Consider the following 19,225-nt stretch of genomic DNA (forward strand, 5'->3'; position numbering starts at 1 on the left):
TCGCAGAATAATGATCTGAATTTGTAGTTTTAGATGTCGTTCGAACTAGTACCTTTCTTATTATATAACTTAGGCTATAATTAATCATGTGTAGGCCCCTGCGCTACTAATAGTAAGCTAGGCTACAGGCTGCTGTTGATTATAATAGCCTGATCATGGTCTAGATTAATTGTTATCAAACTATGTTCTTAGCAAACCTTGTGATTGCACATCTAAGTTAGATTTCGAAAAATAGTCAAGAGGCAATTGGTCTTTCAAACGAAAAAACAAATCTCATAGACATGGCATACATTTAAAATAATTGTAATTCATTTGGCTGACAATCGGAGATATTGACATAAGGGACACCCCCCCACACCCAGATCTTAGACCAGTGCAGGCGTATTGCGCGCGCGGGTCAGCTTCTGAGCGCTCATCTGAGCGTAACTCGGGTTGACACAGTTTGACTCGTCAATACTCTACTCTGCTCGTCTTTGTTTTGCACCTTCTTCTCTGGGCACTGCATTTTGCTTATATATTAAGCCAATTCGATGTATTTGTTCATATTATCAATACCCTATGTTCCATCTATATTAGGTCACATCCTGCATGTGTTCTTGATTGGGAAAAAACAATTATAGGAACTTGCTATATGTTCAAAGGTAGTGCGGCCTTTATTTAGTGTCCCTTTATGTGTTTAGTGTACTTTGAGAGATCTTAGTGAGGGAAAAATCGGATTGGTAGACAAAGGTGCTTTTCTATAGCTCTCAGAGGAGAGCTCTTTCAAAGGAGTAGGCAGGAATGTTTTTTTGTTGTTGCTTTGGATGTTTGCAAACATTGTAGGCCTATATGCTAAATTATATTATCTTCATTATTAAAATCCCACTAGGTAGCCCTAATGATCTGGATTGTAATTTCTGACACATAGGCTACTTGAAGAAGTCTGCAGTGATAGCCTAATTGTCAAGAAAGTTTCAGTGGGCTCTGCGGTGTGGGGTTATCCCCTGCCCAGGCCTTAGTCTATAGAAACAGTAAATAGATAGATTGTATAATCAGATGAGCAGCAGTTAATTTAATGAACAGCAAGATAATTTCCTTGTGTGCCCTGTGTGTGTGTGTGTGTGTGTGTGTGTGTGTGTGTGTGTGTGTGTGTGTGTGTGTGTGTGTGTGTGTGTGTGTGTGTGTGTGTGTGTGTGTGTGTGTGTGTGTGTGTGTGTGTGTGTGTGTGTGTGTGTGTGTGTGTGTGTGTGTGTGTGTGTGTGTGTGTCAACTCTGGACCTCGAAGCCAGTTCCACGCTTTTTTTCATTGTTCACCTCTAATCGAGGACTGATTTAGACATGAGGTGCTATTAGTTATCAGGTAGAACAGAAAACCAGCAGGCTCAGGACCTCATAGGGTCAGAGTTGAATACCCCTGGCTAGGGCAAGGGGTGTTGAAAATAAGCTGCATTGCACTTTTTGTATAGTTAGGGGGTTTTAGTCTTGAAGGCATGTATCTGTATGTGGATAAAAACTAAACTTAAACACAGGATATAGTGAGGATTCTCAGTTTTGAATGATCTGTTTTACAATGACAATTTGAGGCCTCAATTAATCTGAAGTTTTATATCCGTTCAGTTTCTACAAACCAAACCATTCGTTTTTATAGGTTTCATAGGCTGCGTTTACACAGGCATCCCAATTCGGACGATTTGCTGGCAAAAGATCAGGGCCCAGTTTCCCAAAAGCATCTTAAGGCTAAATTCATTTTAGAACCATCGGTTTATAAAATTAATTTGACTTTAATCTGATTGGTCAAAAGACCAACAACTGCCTGTGTTATTGCAGCCTAAGTCTAGTAAAGGTAAGCATTTTATGATGTGGAACATAATAGGAGGCAAATTGCATAGGCTGTTTGCAGTGATGTGGTGTCCGGACACCTAAACGACATAATGATTAAACTCAAACATTCAGCAAGCCGGGCAATTGTCAAAATGTAGAGAGATGTGAGGGTAGGCCAACTAACTGCCAAAGTTAAACAGAAGTATATTTAAATAATCTGAACAAAAAAAAGTGCATCGTTTGCGAGTAGCAGATGGATAGTTGTACACGGTCGACTGATAGGAAAGAAAGATGTGCTCGCGGAAAGAGCATTCATGGTGGAGAATGTGAGCTTATTTATTAATTAGCGCAGAAATTCTGCTTCCTCGTGCTGGCAGCCCGCTTTGAAGCGAAACCCCAACAAAAAGGTAAGTTACCACACGAAAACGTTCCTGTATGCTCTCAAACTGTAACATAGTTTACAGTGTGAGGCTGGTTTTCCCAAGGATAACAAACATGTTTCGGCAAATACACATATGCAGGTTATGTGGCGCTGACTAACACCTGAATGAGCTGATGATTAACTGAAACGTAGTTTAACGCCCTCCTCCCTCTCTCTCTTGCAATTCATGTCTCAATTAATTAATACATTGCCAAACCATTTTAGGCCTATAGCTTAGAGCCAATGGTAATAATTGTTATGTCCTTCTTGATTGAAAACGTGAATAAAAAAATGCCAATTTGCTCATTTTCTGTCGCCGTATTAATCCCCCATTCAACTGATTCGTTTAGTAGTCTTAGAATTAGACTATTCTCACTTGCATCTGTCAATCATTTCCATTGTTTTGTAAGTTTGGTGATCTGACGTTGAGAAAGTTTGAAGCCACATGAAACATGTTAACAACGACTTAAAAAACATTTTTAAGAATACATTTCAGTATAAAACATATAATAGCCTATTCTTATTACTGTGGGATTATAATTCTTAATAATATAATTATTTAATGATGATAATATAATGATGCTTGATATTATTCTACATAGTCACTCTTGTCCGACAGTGCTGCTCTTCTGTAAACTATGGTATCTACAGGTACATCACACTGAAAGGAAACTCCAAATAACATTTAAGGTTTACAATGTTGTTATTAGGCTACTCCTGTAAGTACATTGTAACAATCATTGTCATTATATGCGTAGTTACATTGTACTTAACCAACATTACATTGTACTTAACCAACCATTGTACTTAACCCTCATTAAGACAATCCACTTGTAGGCTACTTGGTTGGGTTAAATGCGGAAGACACATTACAGTTGAATACATTCAGTTGGACAACTGACTAAGTATCCCCCTTTCCCTTTCCCTTTCAAAAATAATAATTACAGTAACACTTTAAGTGTGTTCTAAATGTTGTCCAAATTCTGTATCTACTGTGTATTATTTATACAGGTAGTTTAGTTACGCAAGAAACTTACATTCCAACTATGATGCATCCTATGTTCAGAAATTATTTGTATTATTTTCATGTTCACAGTTGGTACAACTATTTTAATCCACTAGCCTGTCCTATGTATTAATGTAAAACAGTCAACTCTGACAAACTGTCATAGAAAATGTCCTCATATACCACTTGATTAAATGTGTATGATGATTTACAGCATATCTCAACATATTCAGATGATTGCGTATTGTGACCTACTTGAGCTATCAATTACAAATTAAAGTGACAGTCACTTTGTAACAAAATATATATAAGCTAGAAACAATTTTTGTTGAGACAAATTGTCATTACATTTTTTTTAAATCATCAAACACGCCTCTCTCTTGAAATAGTACAAATTAATTGAGCACCTCAATGTTTTGTAGAGAACTGGCAAAACAATTGTCCAGAAGAGATTTTAAAAGCCATAAAATGAACCAATTTTGGAATCTATCATTTTTTTATAATCAAATTATCAATGATGTTTTTGCCTTTAAGGTGACTGAAATAGTCATTTTAAAATAGCACGACGGCAAAATAGAAAGATATCTGAATTTGTATTTACAGTTTATCAAAAAATATTGTATAAAATAAATAGTACAAATACTGAACTATATTGTATGCCCACAAAAATCTGACCATAGCACCGCCTGGAGTTTGGTAAAAGGCAATGGCACTTGGATTGGAACTGGTGCTATAGTCAGAGGACATGAAAATAGAGCTGTTTGGTCGCACACACCAGTGGTGGATTTGGTGTTGAAAAACAGAAGCATATGCAGAAAAGTACCTCATAAAATATAGTGGAGGATCTTTGATGTTATGGGGCTATTTTGCTTCCACTGGTCCTGGAGCCCTTGTTAAGGTCAACGGCAGGATATCAAGCATTTTCTCCAATCTCACAAAATATTTTAGAAAAAGGCTCATTGTCGTTATCCTCACAAGGGGAGAGTGCTGGAGTATTGAAAACAGGAGTGTTAATAATTTAGACCCCCATCTTCGTTTCTTTTACTTTTGAAACTAAATCTATTTTTTTCTCTGGGCAATTGTATTAAAAAATATATACATTTTTGTTGTTGTTATTGCATGCAGTATAGCTCAGTATTTTTAGTATTTATTTTATAGTATTGTTTGCTCATCTTTAGCAAGGGTGCCAATAATTATGGACCTCGCTGTATATATCGGTACCACTAGTTTAAGAGGATGACATTTGTCTCAGCAAAACTCCTCGACTGTTTAAAACCCTTAGTTGTTTTGTTTTTTTTGAAAACTTTATTCTCCTGACATTGTCTCTGCGCACTCTCACTTCTCTGTGTTTCTAGCGATTTTTAATCCAGATAAAATCAAGGCTAATGCTTCATTAGCAGGTATTTTTACATAATGATCCTCATGATGCGCTGTTAATTTTTTTTGTTAACGCAATTACCAGGCTCTCAGTGGACGGGGTCTGAAAGGTCTAATTACCCTGTGGCATGCTGGGAAATAGTTGGTGGTGTCTTTGGGCAGGTGGCCCGGGAGGTGGGAGTCAGGAACAGGGCATGCCGAGGCGGGCAATTACTGGATGAATTTCACTTTAATAAATGTTGAGCTACATTTGGAAATGCAGATAACAGAGCTTTCTGCCTAATGGGTGCCGCACTGAAGCCACTTGAGCAAGGGAATGATCTGAAAGAGGGTTTAATTAACACAAGCTACATGATCCAGAGAGAGACAGACTGAATGTTAGAGTGAGGGGGAGAACGCTACAGGGATAATGTGGAAATTAGAGGAGGAGAGGAAGGGAGCGAGCGATATGGAGGGGGTGCCACCTGTGTTTTCACTCGTTTATAATCTCAGACACTCACATATTGACATAGACTGACACATCAATGACACACACACACACACACACGCGCACACACGCACACACACACATACATATACACACACACACATTTCTATGTACTAGCTAATATGTGTGTGTGTCTGTGTGTGTTTGCACGCACATTTTATTGTGTATATAGAATGTCTAGAGGGATGTATGTATGACCTCTGAATATACAATCATAGTATATAGTCTTCTCATACAAAGTTGTGTGTAGACAAGTTGTATTTATTTTCTCGTAGTGTACCATGTGTCTTTGTGTGTATACCATGTGTTCTTGCATGTGGGTACTGTAGATCCTACAATGTAGGGTGTGTGTGGATGGTGCGTGTGTTTGTGTCAGTAGTGTAAATGTGTGGTTTTGTGTGTGTAGGGTGCTCCTGGCTGTGAGCGGCCTGGTCTCCCTCCACTCTGCTGGAGCTAAAAGCCCTGAAACGGGACGGTAATTGCCCAATTAGGCCCCTCGCTCTGTGGGCCGCAGAGCACTACGCGCCTCCACACGCTCACAGAGTCACATAATTGAGCTGAAAGCAAACGAACGGACGGCAGACAAACAAGCTACTAGAAAATAATTACTTGGAGTGTTTCTTTTCAGTACCTGTACAGCGGATTTCATTATCGTCAATAGCCTCTAAAGCTGCTCGAAACGCTGGTAGTTGTCATTTTCATAGAGACTTGATAATGACATTAATTTGTCTTAATGGGTAGTTCTATTGTTATAAATAGTGAAATGAGCTGAAATTGTCTTGCCATGGCGGGCAGAGAGGACTTCATCGCGCTCCCGGCAGACATGAGGAGATAATTTAGTGTGCTTGTCAAATTTCCAATAATTTGTTATATGGAACATGAGTAATGCTAGTGCCATTAATGTTCATTTTCCTGTAAATTCATTACTAGCCTTTTCCCTTTTATGTTTTTAATGCCTCTGCCCATTTTTCTCTGCCTCAAGTGGTTACACAAGGACTTACTAAAAACACGGACCCAGACCCCTACCACACACACACACACACACACACACACATGCACACTGAAGACTTGTATACACAAACACGTAAATACTTCTGCACAGTGAACTCAAACACATATATGTAAACACAGAATACTCACACTTGGCTACATGCAAACTTTATAGATTCATTTAAATGACAAAAATACACGTTTGTTAGATGTTTTCAGACCTTAAAGGATGACTGGACTTCCTGATTTGTCCTTGTTTTTCATTCTGGCTCATCAAGAAATGCTTGCTGCCATGACTGAAGGAAAACGACAGTTGTCTTGGGGGTGTGGTTTGATGTGGGTGTTTCTTTGCCATTCAATCACAACAAACAAGGGCACTAGTGAGTACAGTTAGGTCAGTTAGGTCAGCTAGCTAGCTTTGCTATGGAGAGAACAACGCCATCTCAAGATGGTGATAGGATAGCCAGCTGCAGCTATCTAGCTGATGTTTCTCTGTCAAATCCGTTTTGGACTAGACTGACTTTATGACCAAAAGTATTCTATTTACACTTTGTAGTCCATTTGTACTCTAGGTGTAATGTTTTTGACTCATATCGATGCGACATAGGCCATTTAAAACCAGAGAAGTTGGTTCTAAGGGGAAGTTGACCTTTAAAAGTTGTCTATTGGGAGAGGCCAGTTTATTTTCCATCTACCATCATCAGTTTTAACCATGAAGCTGTGTAAGCACCCTAGCGGGAACAAACCTTGAAGAATGGAAAGCCAGGAAGATAAGATACCATTAATGTCCTTCCGACTAAGTTTGCATACTCATTGACATTTAAAAAAAGTGAAATGGATAGAGCTACTTTCAATTTCATATTCACATTTTCATTGTGTCACGACATAAGGTGTAGTGAGTGTCCTTCTGGACTGACAGGTACAGGGTCGTAAGTTCAGGTCAACATCAGGCTAACTCCTGAATTTCCTACATTGGTGTCAGAAATGAAATGGGACTACTAAGGCACCAGCAGTGGTGTATAAAGATGCAGGTTTGTGTCCCGGGCAGATTACCCCCCCAAATTTGCTACAATCACACTGCTACTTATAGTAACATCATATCACTGAATCTACCTTTAAGGTAGTATTTTATACCTTTAATTTAACTAGGCAGGTCAGTTAAGAACACATTCTAATTTTCAATGACGTCCTAGGATCAGTGGGTTAACTGCCTTGCTCAGGGGCAGAACGACAGATTTTTACCTTGTCAACTCTGGGATTCGATTTTGCAACCTTTCGGTCACTAGTCCAATGCTCTAACCACTAGGCTACCTTCGCCCCCCACTGGCTGTATAATGTACAGCATATCTAACATCTAAGCGTTCAAACGTTACCAACCTCCCATTGTATTACATTGTGTTTTTGACCCTGTCTTGTGTCTTTTTTGAAGTAATGAGGGGATCTTTGTAGAGTTGATGATTGGTCTCATTCCACCGAGATGAACAGTATCTAACTGTCATCTTCAAGTTCCCAATGAACAATGAGCTTTGGGATGCTTTTTCCTCCATTGCTGCTGTTGACAAACCCTAATATCAAGTTCATTATTTGAAATACCAAAATGATTCATCGTTAAAGACTGTCATTCATTTGGCTATAACTTTGTGCTTCCTTACATTGATTGATAGATGCATTTTCTATTATCTAGGTGTGCCTGTGTGGGTGTGTGGTTACATGTATTTACCTGTGTCTCACTGCAAATGTCCGTATGTGTGGGTGTGTCTGAGTCCTTTGAGAGTGCGTATAATATAATTTCGAAGTGAGATGAGAGGGTCCATAGAGGAAGGGCGCAGTGACTCAGGAGCCGATTGGTGACTCAGGAGCTGATTGGTGACTCGGGGATGAAGCCGTACTCCTGATGGTGACTTCTTGTGTAATGCTGTCTAATAATAGTTTTTAAACAGCCCTTTTTTACCTTTTCATCAAGCCAGTGGGAAATACAGTATCAAAGAGTAATTCTTTAAATACTATCTCATTAGTATTAGTAGCTCATAGGCCTGTGTGCCTCACTCCCTCGCCACAGAAATAGCACAACACCACATAATGGAGCTGGAAACGGCGCAAAACTGGAGGTGCAACGTGGGGATGGAGCAAGACAGGAACTTCGACTATCGATACATTTAGTGTTTTGTGTGTGTTTTTGTTGTGTTTTGTCTTTGTTTATTTGAGCGAATGTGGTTCTTCTATACATTACTGTGCTTGCGTTTTGTATGCAGTTGTGTGCATTCGTTTGCGTGTGGGTTACTTTGTGTGATGATGTGTGACACACTCCAGATGAAAAGTCTCAGAGCCTCTCAGATCCACACAACAGCCAATGAAGAATCGGTGACTTTTATTGGGGTAGAATAAAAGGAGGTGGTGAAAGAGTCAAAGCCTAAAAGAGAGAAAAGGGGATTCAGAGGGAGGGGCGAAAGAGTGCAGAACAAGGCCCCATCCATCACGGGTGTGGAGGAGAGGAGACGCATTCCAACGCTCAGAGCAGGAGGATACACTCACTCAACGTCACAATGGAGGGGGAGGCAGGGAGGGGAGTCCATCAATACACATCCTCTCCCATGGACTTTCTGTCCACACAGTCTTCATTTGGCTCCCTGTCCAATTCACTGCCCTCTGTGGACATGACAATTATACATTTTTCTGATGCCAAAAGCATTCATACCCACCACAATGTACCAAAAACAAAATCCCACACATCTCAACTGCACAGATAGCTGATAGTTTAGACCTTAGGTTGTTGGTTTCAGTGTCACTTATGTCTTCTCCGGGTTTTGCATTTTGTTGTCTCTGCTACTCAGTCTGTTCCTGTGTTGGTTTCATTATTTTGAAGCACTCTCTCTCTCTCGCTCTGTCTCTTTCTCTCTCATACACACTCTCTCTTTCTCCCCACCCCAGTCTGTCAAAGTAGGCAGTGAGGAGCAAGGGGTGGTAGGAGGTTTCGGGGTGGGAGGGTTAGTGGGGATTGGAGGGCGGAGGGAGCAGGTGATGGCTTTCTGGAGTGCACCCTTTCACACCCCTCTCTTTCTCTGTCTGCGCAGCGTGAAGAGGTGGGAGAGATGAGGGGCCTCCGCCTCACACCCCCAGGGGCTGCACCTGCCATGGGTGAGGGCGGCGGGTGTGAACTCTGACCTTGTACCCTCCGGGCCTGCTCACTTGACGGCCATTTACGGCTAATGTACATATACAAATGCACAGTTACACACACATGTTGAGACCCTATCATTCAAACATATTTTGTATTCACAAGCACACAAGCACACACACACTTCACACACAGCTCAGCATGCTTATTGATTGACTCCCATTTGAAATGTTTGAAAATTGAATTCTTTCAGCATTGTATTTGGCGTTTAGGAATTAGGACTTGTTCGGCTTTTGTTTGTTTTCGAGCACTGTCGATTACTTTTAGTTCTGTGTTGTGACGTTTGGATATTTTCTATAGAAATTACCTGTCTCGTGGCTATGTATAGTTCTGAATGTAATGCTGAGAAGTCCTACACCAGAGGGTTCTGCTCCATGATGTGGGGTTTGGGTCTGTACTGGTCTGTGTCATCTTGGAGTGGTTTTGTTTGGATCTTTTCCAATTCATCTTATTCGCCTGTGGTCCATCATGGGAGTGGCAGCCCAAAGAGTAGGTCTCATTTATAAAAGTAATCTGTGCAGACAGGCTGTCATAGCGATGCTGGCAGCTCTTGTTATGTTTGACAAACTGGCTACAAATGGGTATTATTCAGTTTGCGGAGGTCCATTTGGGTTCTGTCAGGACTCAGAGCAGTGCGAGGGCCGGTGTCAGTGGACCCCTGGCCCGGGCCAGCTGAAAGTCAGTGTATTGGTTTCTATGGTAATGGGGAGTAGTAACCCCCCACCCAGGAGCGCCCTGCCGCGTGTCGCCTCCTCAATAGAGCGCATCTGCAGAAAACTGGGGACCCTCTGAAATGGGCAGTGACCCGTCCCCAGCAGCCACAAAAAAAAACCACAAATGTTATACCCCAGAACTGGCTTTTTCTCAGCGCTTACGTCATAACTCAGAGACAAAAAGCTGGGACAGAGCCCTGCACTGTCAAATGCAGAGAGAGGGAGAGAGAGGAGTGGTCGCCCCGGTCATTAGGGTGGGGGTAAAAGTCAGAGGCAGGAATGAATGAGAGAGAAAAAAAATCTAACAAAATCTTGAACAAAAGCTGACTCCAAAACACAATGCCTGCCATAGAGATTTGGGAAGAAAGGGGGATATTGGGTTATGAAAATGATTCAGGGGGCTATTCTTACTCATGCAAATGTCCCCAAATTTCTCATTCATTACCCTGAAAGTGTCGCTCTCGCCTTGGCAACGGCTCACTCATTTTCAGGACTGGGTACAGTTTTACATTTCCATCAGAATTTATACACTGAATTGAGCGAGTCGACCTTCACAACAGCATTTCCACACCATGTCTTTCCTGCTGTAGCACCACTTCAGAAATAAAATTGCCTACAAAAAATAGGCTACTGCCTTAATATAATACTGTTTTACCAATTATACTGCAAAGTAACCAATGCCGGAATTCACGAAACACAGCTTCTCTTCTATTCTTAAGCGCTGCTTCAAAATACTTCAAATACTGAGTAGAAAACAATGCTTACATTAATATGACATTTTCTTCACCACAATAAACAAATAGAAAATTACACTGACTCTTAGAAGGAGACTTATGGGAGAGAGATGGGAAGGAAATAGTGAAAACAACAGGAGGTCGGGAATGAAAAGGATATAAGCAACGCCTACTGAAGCCCGATCCTGAGAGCTTAATTATACCATCCCATTATTGTAATTAAAATACTGTAGTTGGAGTCAGAAATGGAAATAAACAAGTAATTACAAACACAATAGTTGATAGTAATGTTGACATAAAGTGTTTGTAGGCAGCCCCCCCCTCCTCTATTCTCCCCCACCCTCCCATGGCTCAGCTGTCATTCCCAGGGGGGTGATCCAATTAATTCAATTAACTGAATACACAAGTACTGTGGGACTCTATCAAATAGCCTTTGGTTTACTCATTCAAGTAAATCTGAAACGAGTTAGCTTGTTCACTAAGAACACATTTTTTTTATATATATATATATTTAGTGAATTTCAACATGTATTCCTCAACTTCCAACTTTAATCACAGGACAATACTCTATATTTGGTCAAAATAAAAATATATATTAGTATAATTGGAAATTGATTTAAGGATAGCATGGCAATTTTAGAGAAGTCCTTCAAAATCTGCACTTTCTCTACATGAGCCAATGTAGCCAGTTCATCGAGAGACATAAGATAAACAAAGGGAGGGAATGACGGAGGAACAGAAAAGTAAATCGGTGAAAAGGAGGGAGGAGTAGAAGAGAGACCGGCAGCACTCGTTTGGGTCATAACTCTGTGCACATGACTAGTTTCTGTGGGTTTCTTCGGACTTTTTCGAAGGAGCGGGAATGAAAGTGGTGGAGAAAGTGGTTTTCATTCTTTCACATATTGTTGTTAGGGAGTGATTGGGTGTGAAAGAAAGGAAGAAACCTCAACACTTTGAACAACTTGTCAATGGAGATGCTGAAGTGGCCACATTCTAAGCATTCTGTCACATTTGTGTACAAACCCCTTGAAAAAGCTTACTGACCTGCCAGTCGCCCTTTATTGCCGTTCAAATGGCACGACGCTCGCATTGTGTCTGGGAGAGTTCATTAAATTCATTGGTTTGACCTATTATTTTTTAAAGCCAAAAAGTCGACTGAATTGGACAAATCTGAGTCAGCCAACATAAAATGGACCAATGACCTCCATAGAGAAACAAATCCCTTTGAGCAGCATGTCAAGGCTTTCATATGAGAATGAAAGCCAAAGGGGACATTTTAAACATATCTATACCATAACAAATGGATTCACATCAAACGTTTTTTTTTTAAATCAACCCATAATATTATGTATGCAAAGTGTCGTTATCAAATGTCCATTAGCTCTATACTCCAGTATAGTTTGATGGACATTTCGTCAAAATGCCTTAGGTGAACATGAGTTTTCAGTGAAGGCTACACAGATGGTAGGTCTAGTTGTTGTAGCAAAGCATCATGACTGCACATATAATCTCACTGACTGTCGAAAAAAAGGGTCTGACTTCGGCAGCAAGGGCGAGACGCTGAATCAACACTTGAGTTCAATCGAACACGCCGCAGCAATTTTTACACAGTGTCTTTCAACTACTGCCCCCAAATACTACTTAAGCATTTACTTGTGAGGGGATTCTGTACTGTTCGACCATGGGAAAAACAGCAACTCCGTAGATACTGCAATGCGGGTTCGATTGAATTCAGCATGGTTGATTATTACCGAATACTGTTACTCTGTTAATGCATTCCTTCATTGGACATTATGAACTGGTATAATGTTGTAATGATTAGTCATAATAATATCACGTGATTTTAGAAGTATTCAGGTGACTCATTAGGACAGTAGAGCTGCATCCCCTCAACACTTCCCAGAGACAGATAACTCGTAAATCGCTCTGGATGAGAGCGGCCGCTAAATGCAATCAAATTTGTCTTGATGTTCAAGTTCATCTTGATTGCTACCAAATTAATCGGGATACACACACACAATCACACACACACACACACGCGCGCACACACACACACACACACACACTTAAGGATTCATTAGTCCCCATAGTGTGCTGCACATATTGCACTACTCAGCTGGTAGTTGGGTTAGCAGTGTCATCTGTTGGACTGGTGGCTCTGTTGAGCATATGAATGATAATCAGGCCTTTGTGTGCCTACCCATAGTGGTGCAGCAGGACCTGCAGTCTGTGCAGTCGCCTCAGGGGAAGATTAGGAGGGGGCAGGCGGCCCTCTGTGTCACATCGACAGTCACAGCGCCCGTCCGGCTCGGCCAAACCCCACTGGGACCCTAAATCCTGTTACACTGTCAGCTAAGACCATCCCTCCTATTAGAGATGTGTGGGTGTAAAATGTGTGTACATATTAAGTACGGGGGCGGAGTGTCTGAAAACGATGAATAATTCATACTAGAAGAAAAGGAGATATTGACGACATCCCCATGAACAGAGTGCCCTCTTTATTTTATCAAATGGGAGCTCTTAAGACTCAAACACAAACCCATAAAAATACCCTTTTATGGTGGCACAGCGGGTGCTGGCCAATATCATCATCATCATCATTATCATTCATAAAAGATATTTGACTGGAAACATGACTATTATTTATTTGAATATTTTATTAATGGTTTGCTGTATTTCAGTTGTGTTTTTCCCCCAGTTGTATAGTTTGTGTCATAACACTATTGGATACTTATTAGTGGGTTAGATGAAATGTTTATCGTATTGTTATTGTGTTTGTGGTTGGACTTGACTGAGGATTGTATTGGTTCTTGTTCTAAATGTAGCAGTTCACGCTGTTTGATTTGTTTCCGTGACAAAGTCCTTATGTTGAAGGGGATTCCTTGCACTTCTGGCCTGCGCCTCCAGAGGGACATGTTTTCGGAGGTCAAAGCTATTTTGTCTGTCTCCAGTTGTGGATACAAGTGAGGATGAGCCTCCCTAAATAGCCCCTATATTCCTACCCACGGGGTGACAGCTATGATCGTAATTGTTAAAACGATTATCTTTGATAATATCTTGAAGCAATGGAGTATAGCCTACTCTAAACACCAACCAGCCAAGCATATGTCACTGTTATAATATTGACCAAACAATTAAATTCAACCCTCCTCTCCATGTTGAAACAGCACCAATTCCAGACCAATTGTAGCCTATTGTGCCACTGCCTTGTGAGATCATACCCCAACACACTCTGAGCCTCTAATTATTAAAAATGTTGATGTGAAAAGAAGGAAATGCATTCAATGAATTATGTGTTGCATTAACACAACATTATTAGACCATTTTGTAATTAAGGTTTAGAATAGCCTACAGCATGGAATTGAGAGGGGATGTGGCGGGTCAGGGAACTGGAGCAAGATTGGCCCATTAGTTAATGGAGGACGCCTGGCAAGAGAATGAAAGGCCTAATCCCACTCTGTCGCAGATAACAGGCTCTTGTCCGCATGACTCTGTACCTACAGCTTGTTTAAGGGTTTAATTGCTCCTAATTTCTGCGTTAAAGACCTGCTATTATGTCGCTGCAAAGTTGCGACCAAATTATACCCTTTATGCGAGTCGAGTGGTATTTTTCACAGAGCAGAGTCCATGGTCATTTTACAGGAGTTAGAACAAATAGGTTTTTGGCCCATTATATGGGCAGGCTCGGTTCTAGACTGAAAAGCATGAGCGGTGGAGCAGACAGGTAATTGTCACGCTTGTCAAGGATCACCAGTGACTCCAACGTCGCAGCCAGTAGGCCTAAGAAGTGTCCAGTCTCCTATGTGGTCATACACACAAAATGTTCTGTCTTTTTTGAAATTTCCAAAATGAACAGACTAATAATACGATTTCATATACAGCCCATTGCGTCATATTCCATTAGTCTACAAGTTGGTATTGTCATTCGTGGGAAAGCAATGCCATGCCATGGGAATTACAGAGTTCTGGACGTCCCTCCATTATAGCGCAGCAAGCAGACTGTCTACAGCAGCCTGTGAAAAACGCATGTAGAAAGTACACTGTCTACAGTAGCCTGTGAAATCAGTATGTAGAAAGCACACTGTCTACAGCAGCCTGTGTAAAATGCATGCATGTAAAATATAACATTTAACATACGAAAAAGGAAGAAGCCCTAGTCATTGTAGCCCAAACGGGTGACAAAAGCTTATAGGACTAGTTCATATTATGATTTTATCAAGTGGCTATCTGATATAAATGTAAAAGCATTATAACCACCCACTGGGCATACACTGGTTGAATCAATGTTGTTTCCATGTCATTTCAATGAAATGGTTGAACCAACATGGAATAGATGTTGAATGTATGTCTGTGCCCAGTGGGCAATTATCCATCTGATTTGCTCTCTCTTCCTCTGAGAAAGCACAGTTTTTTGAAGTTTTTCAGTTTTCATCTCAGTTTTCTGAGAGAGAAAAAAGTAGATAGGCTAATGTGGAGAAAAAAATAGGGAAGCTTTTTAGGGACCATTCAAAAACAAAAAAAATAAAATAAACAATACGGTTGGGAGGAATATCAACCACATTCCACTGTTTACTCACACCTGATTGGTTCCCATCCCTTTGAAGGTGTTGTTTAGAAGACCTAAAGTGAAAGAAAATGTTTTCCTATTACTTAATTCAATCAGAGCGAGGCGGGGGCTTTCACGCGCCACGCATTCGGCCTCTCAGTGACAGAGTCGCTTTTGTGTGAGTCTATCCGCCGCTGTCACACACTTTAATTCGAGTCTCTTTCTCTTGCATTGAAAACTCTCCACAATGACATTCAATAAGAGCCGGCGAGTGAAAACCTGGTTATTTTTATATATTCTTTCCCGGACTCGGCGGGGGCCGCGCACAGGAATTAATCACTGTTTTTTAACCGCATTGCCTTCAGGTTGTGACTTGGCCTGTGGCTATACATTGGCCTCAAAATGAACAATAACATTCACACGTTTTAAATTAAACACTTTGTGTTCTTGCATATAGGCTAGTCCTAACTGCACAGACCTGACTTTAGAAGCACTCATTATACATGTATAGGCTATTTTTACTATGCCTTTGCCCTAAAAAAAAATGATATGTCCTTTAGGCCTATATAAATGATGTGTTGACAAACATTACGACATACTTGCAAGTTCAACATTGAAGTTTTATCGATCCCAATTAAGGGTGGTCCTCTCCAGCATAAATCAGACTGAAATGCAACCTTTTATTTCTCGTTTTACGAGACCATAGGCTATTGCGTGTCCTGCATCGTTTATGTGGCATGCGGATATGCATATGCTTGTATTCCAAGAAATATCAACATGTATAGGTTATTCAAAGTTAACATTACAGAGCAAATACCACTCCACTCCCCAACTTTCACTCATGGATTGATCGAGTCAAACATTCTTAGCTGTTAAATTACGAGGATATTGTAGGATAAGTTCTGACGTTCCATAAATACAGGTCTCTTCTAAAAAAAAGAGAGACCTTGGTCTCCATGTTAAAATAAAGGGTAAACATTTGAAGATTTTCGGAAAACAGAAAAAACAATAGAATGGACTACCCCAGTATATTGCCAAAATGTTTATTTCTCAAATTATAAACGGCCTATATTAAAACGTCCTATAATACATGAGAGCGAAGCTAAGGGGAGAAGGGGTTCTGCCGCCTCTTGCGGCGTGGGTGGGGCTGACAAGAATAGACTACATTATGCAGTTAATTTAGTTAACAAGTGAAATAATGGGGAAGCGTGCAGTGTGAATGCCAAGAGAAAAGGCACAAACCCCTATTGAGAGCTCTTAGACGTTCGCGTCGTAACCGTCACATGGCCCATACCGGGACTACAACTATTTAAAGAGCAACAGTGTCCTTTCAGCACCACTCCGCTGTCCATCCGCCAAGCAACCAGTTCAGAACGAGACTCCGCGCTGACTGAAAAAGTTTACCAAGAAGTACTGAGCAGCACGTTTGCAAAGATGCCGAGGTCATTTCTTGTGGATTCCTTGATTTTGAGGGAGGCAAATGATAAAGGGAGTGAAAACAATCCACCTTTATTTCCCTACGCTATGCATCCGTCCCACCCACTCCATGGGTTGTCATCGGGTTCTTGCCACTCACGGAAGGCTGGCTTGCTGTGCTTCTGTCCGCTATGCGTATCCCAGCTACACCCGTCACCACCAACCTTGCCACTCCTCAAGGCATCCTTCCCTACCTTCGGCTCCCAGTACTGCCATTCCGCACTATCGAGGCAACACACGTCCTCCACTGGAGTCAACCTCAACCATGGTCCGGGGATATATCAAGCAACCTATTCGGTTCCAGACCCACGCCAGTTCCACTGCATCTCCATCGGTGAGTAAAACTCATTGAATGCGCTACGGATACCTTTGCACATAATGAGCTGGTGTTTTATTTAGCATTTTGGTTAACTTTCCTAAATTTGTATTTTTTGTGTTTTTACAGAAAACAACAACAGCCAACTTCAGAGCAGCAAGCGCATGCGCACAGCTTTCACCAGCACACAACTTTTGGAGTTGGAGAGAGAGTTCACTTCCAACATGTACCTCTCCAGACTTCGGCGCATTGAGATCGCCACATATCTAAACCTGTCAGAGAAGCAGGTCAAGATCTGGTTCCAGAACCGCAGAGTCAAACACAAGAAGGAGGGGAAGAGCGGCGCGCACAGAACCGGCTCCCACAGTTGCAAGTGCTCATCCATGTCATCTGCACGGTGCTCGGAGGAGGAAGACGATATGCCTATGTCTCCCTCCTCATCGGGGAAAGAGGATGATGGAGAGCTGTCGGTCTCCCCCTGAACTTCCTCTGATCCTCAACAGAGACAATTGGTCCTCATTGCACCTGTGGAATTCTGAATGCAACCAAAAAGTCGACTGTTCTTATCGTGTTCAGTCACCTGTATATAGGAAGATAACAAAATATATAAAAAGGGAATTCCCCTGGAATGTTGTATAATTGTATACATGTTGTACGTTTGGTATGTATTTTTTTCTAAAAACGGTCTATTTGCTGTTGCCTATCCAGATGGATGCTATTACAACCAGACAGTTGGATATTTGTATCATGATATAGACCTACCCAAATAAATAGCAACATTTGTTAGTATTATTTTTGGGAAACAATAGCTGTATTTTGTATAATAGTGAACACTGGCTTAAGCACATCTATTTGGATGGAAATGTGACGGAGATATGGAATGTGTGCGGGACGGAACATTTTTTCCCTCACAATGTCACATCACTGAGATCAAATTGTTATTATACCTTCAGTGTATTTGAAAATATGTATTTATTTAAAAATGTTAATATTTAAATAAAGAATATTTCTTAGTGTTATACTCATGGCTTTGTGTCAAATGTTTTACACTGGCGCACCACTGGGAGCGCACACACAGAGCGGGTGCGCACTGAGTTCATGCGTATTATCAACCATAGTCCACAACACGGTCGGGAAACTTTATCAGAAAATTTGCTTTAGACATAATGAGTAATACAAACAAAAAAACGACGATATGTTTTGGTCAAAATATGTTACCAACAGAGTGTTGGATATGGCATTTGGGTCAAAAAATTGTGCCATCCTCAGAAGGCATGTTTTGTTTGTTGCAACATTATCCATTTCACATGTATTTGTGTCTGCATGTTCACATACCATATACATCAAGTATATACATTATTCTATAGATTAATTCATGAATCCAAAGTAGGTGTTGGTTTATATCAGATAGCACATGTGCATAATGTATGCGCACGGTCTGTTTACTTTAAAGTGTGGATAAAAGAGAAAGAGCTCACTGCTAAGACGTTTTTCTGTCCAGGGAAAAAGTCTCTGTACTTTTTAGAGCCATTTTCGTAGGCAATGCTGAGTATTACGCACAAATACACTTGGTAATGTATGCTTCCCCCTTGCTAAATTCAAATAGTGCAGCTTTACATTTAAGATGCCCGTTTGAATCCAGCTACAGTGCAGAGAAGCCTGCGCGCAAGGAGTGAAAGTGTTCCAAAATATTTCCTTGTTTCCCTCTCAAAACAAGTGCTATGGTTATGATAATCTCCGTCAAGAAGTCCCAAGAAGACATTAATGTGGGTCCTCTCATGCTTTCCCTGGGGAGTGCTCTCAAAGCCCTCGTTAACATGCAGGGGCCATTGGATCTCCACACATCGGCTCTCACTCTTGTCATATCAGAAATCCGCTTCATCTCAATGTCCTGGTCCGTCTCGTGCGAGGGAGTTAATAACCACTACGGGGTGTATTAACGAGTGAATGAAAGTGAGCAAGTGAATACATTCATCGACATTAGGCGACATTTAAATAAATATGCTAAGATAAAGGCTCATATGCTATCCATATAATTCCTTTTGATCTGTAATTATGTTGGTAAGCTCGTTGATCTCCAAGGTTGTTTTTATTCCTGGTAACTGAATTCTCAAGACAACTAGGCTATAACTATGCCTATGTGTTAGGCTCCATGTCATACCTGAAATACGTTCAAATATATCT

At 40.9% G+C, this 19,225-nt stretch overlaps 1 protein-coding gene across 1 annotated transcript; it reads left to right on the plus strand.

The window, feature by feature from the left end:
• Nucleotides 1-16,570: 16,570 nt before the first annotated feature.
• gsx1 (GS homeobox 1) lies at nucleotides 16,571-18,062 on the plus strand. The gene is made up of 2 exons (XM_021618767.3): nucleotides 16,571-17,059; nucleotides 17,171-18,062. The coding sequence occupies exons 1-2, from the start codon at nucleotides 16,684-16,686 to the stop codon at nucleotides 17,521-17,523; spliced, it is 729 nt and encodes a 242-aa protein (XP_021474442.1). The 5' UTR covers nucleotides 16,571-16,683; the 3' UTR covers nucleotides 17,524-18,062.
• Nucleotides 18,063-19,225: the final 1,163 nt, after the last annotated feature.

This window comes from Oncorhynchus mykiss, chromosome 10, assembly GCF_057628025.1.
Source record: "Oncorhynchus mykiss isolate SJ-2025 chromosome 10, ASM5762802v1, whole genome shotgun sequence".
Lineage (NCBI taxonomy): Eukaryota > Metazoa > Chordata > Actinopteri > Salmoniformes > Salmonidae > Oncorhynchus > Oncorhynchus mykiss.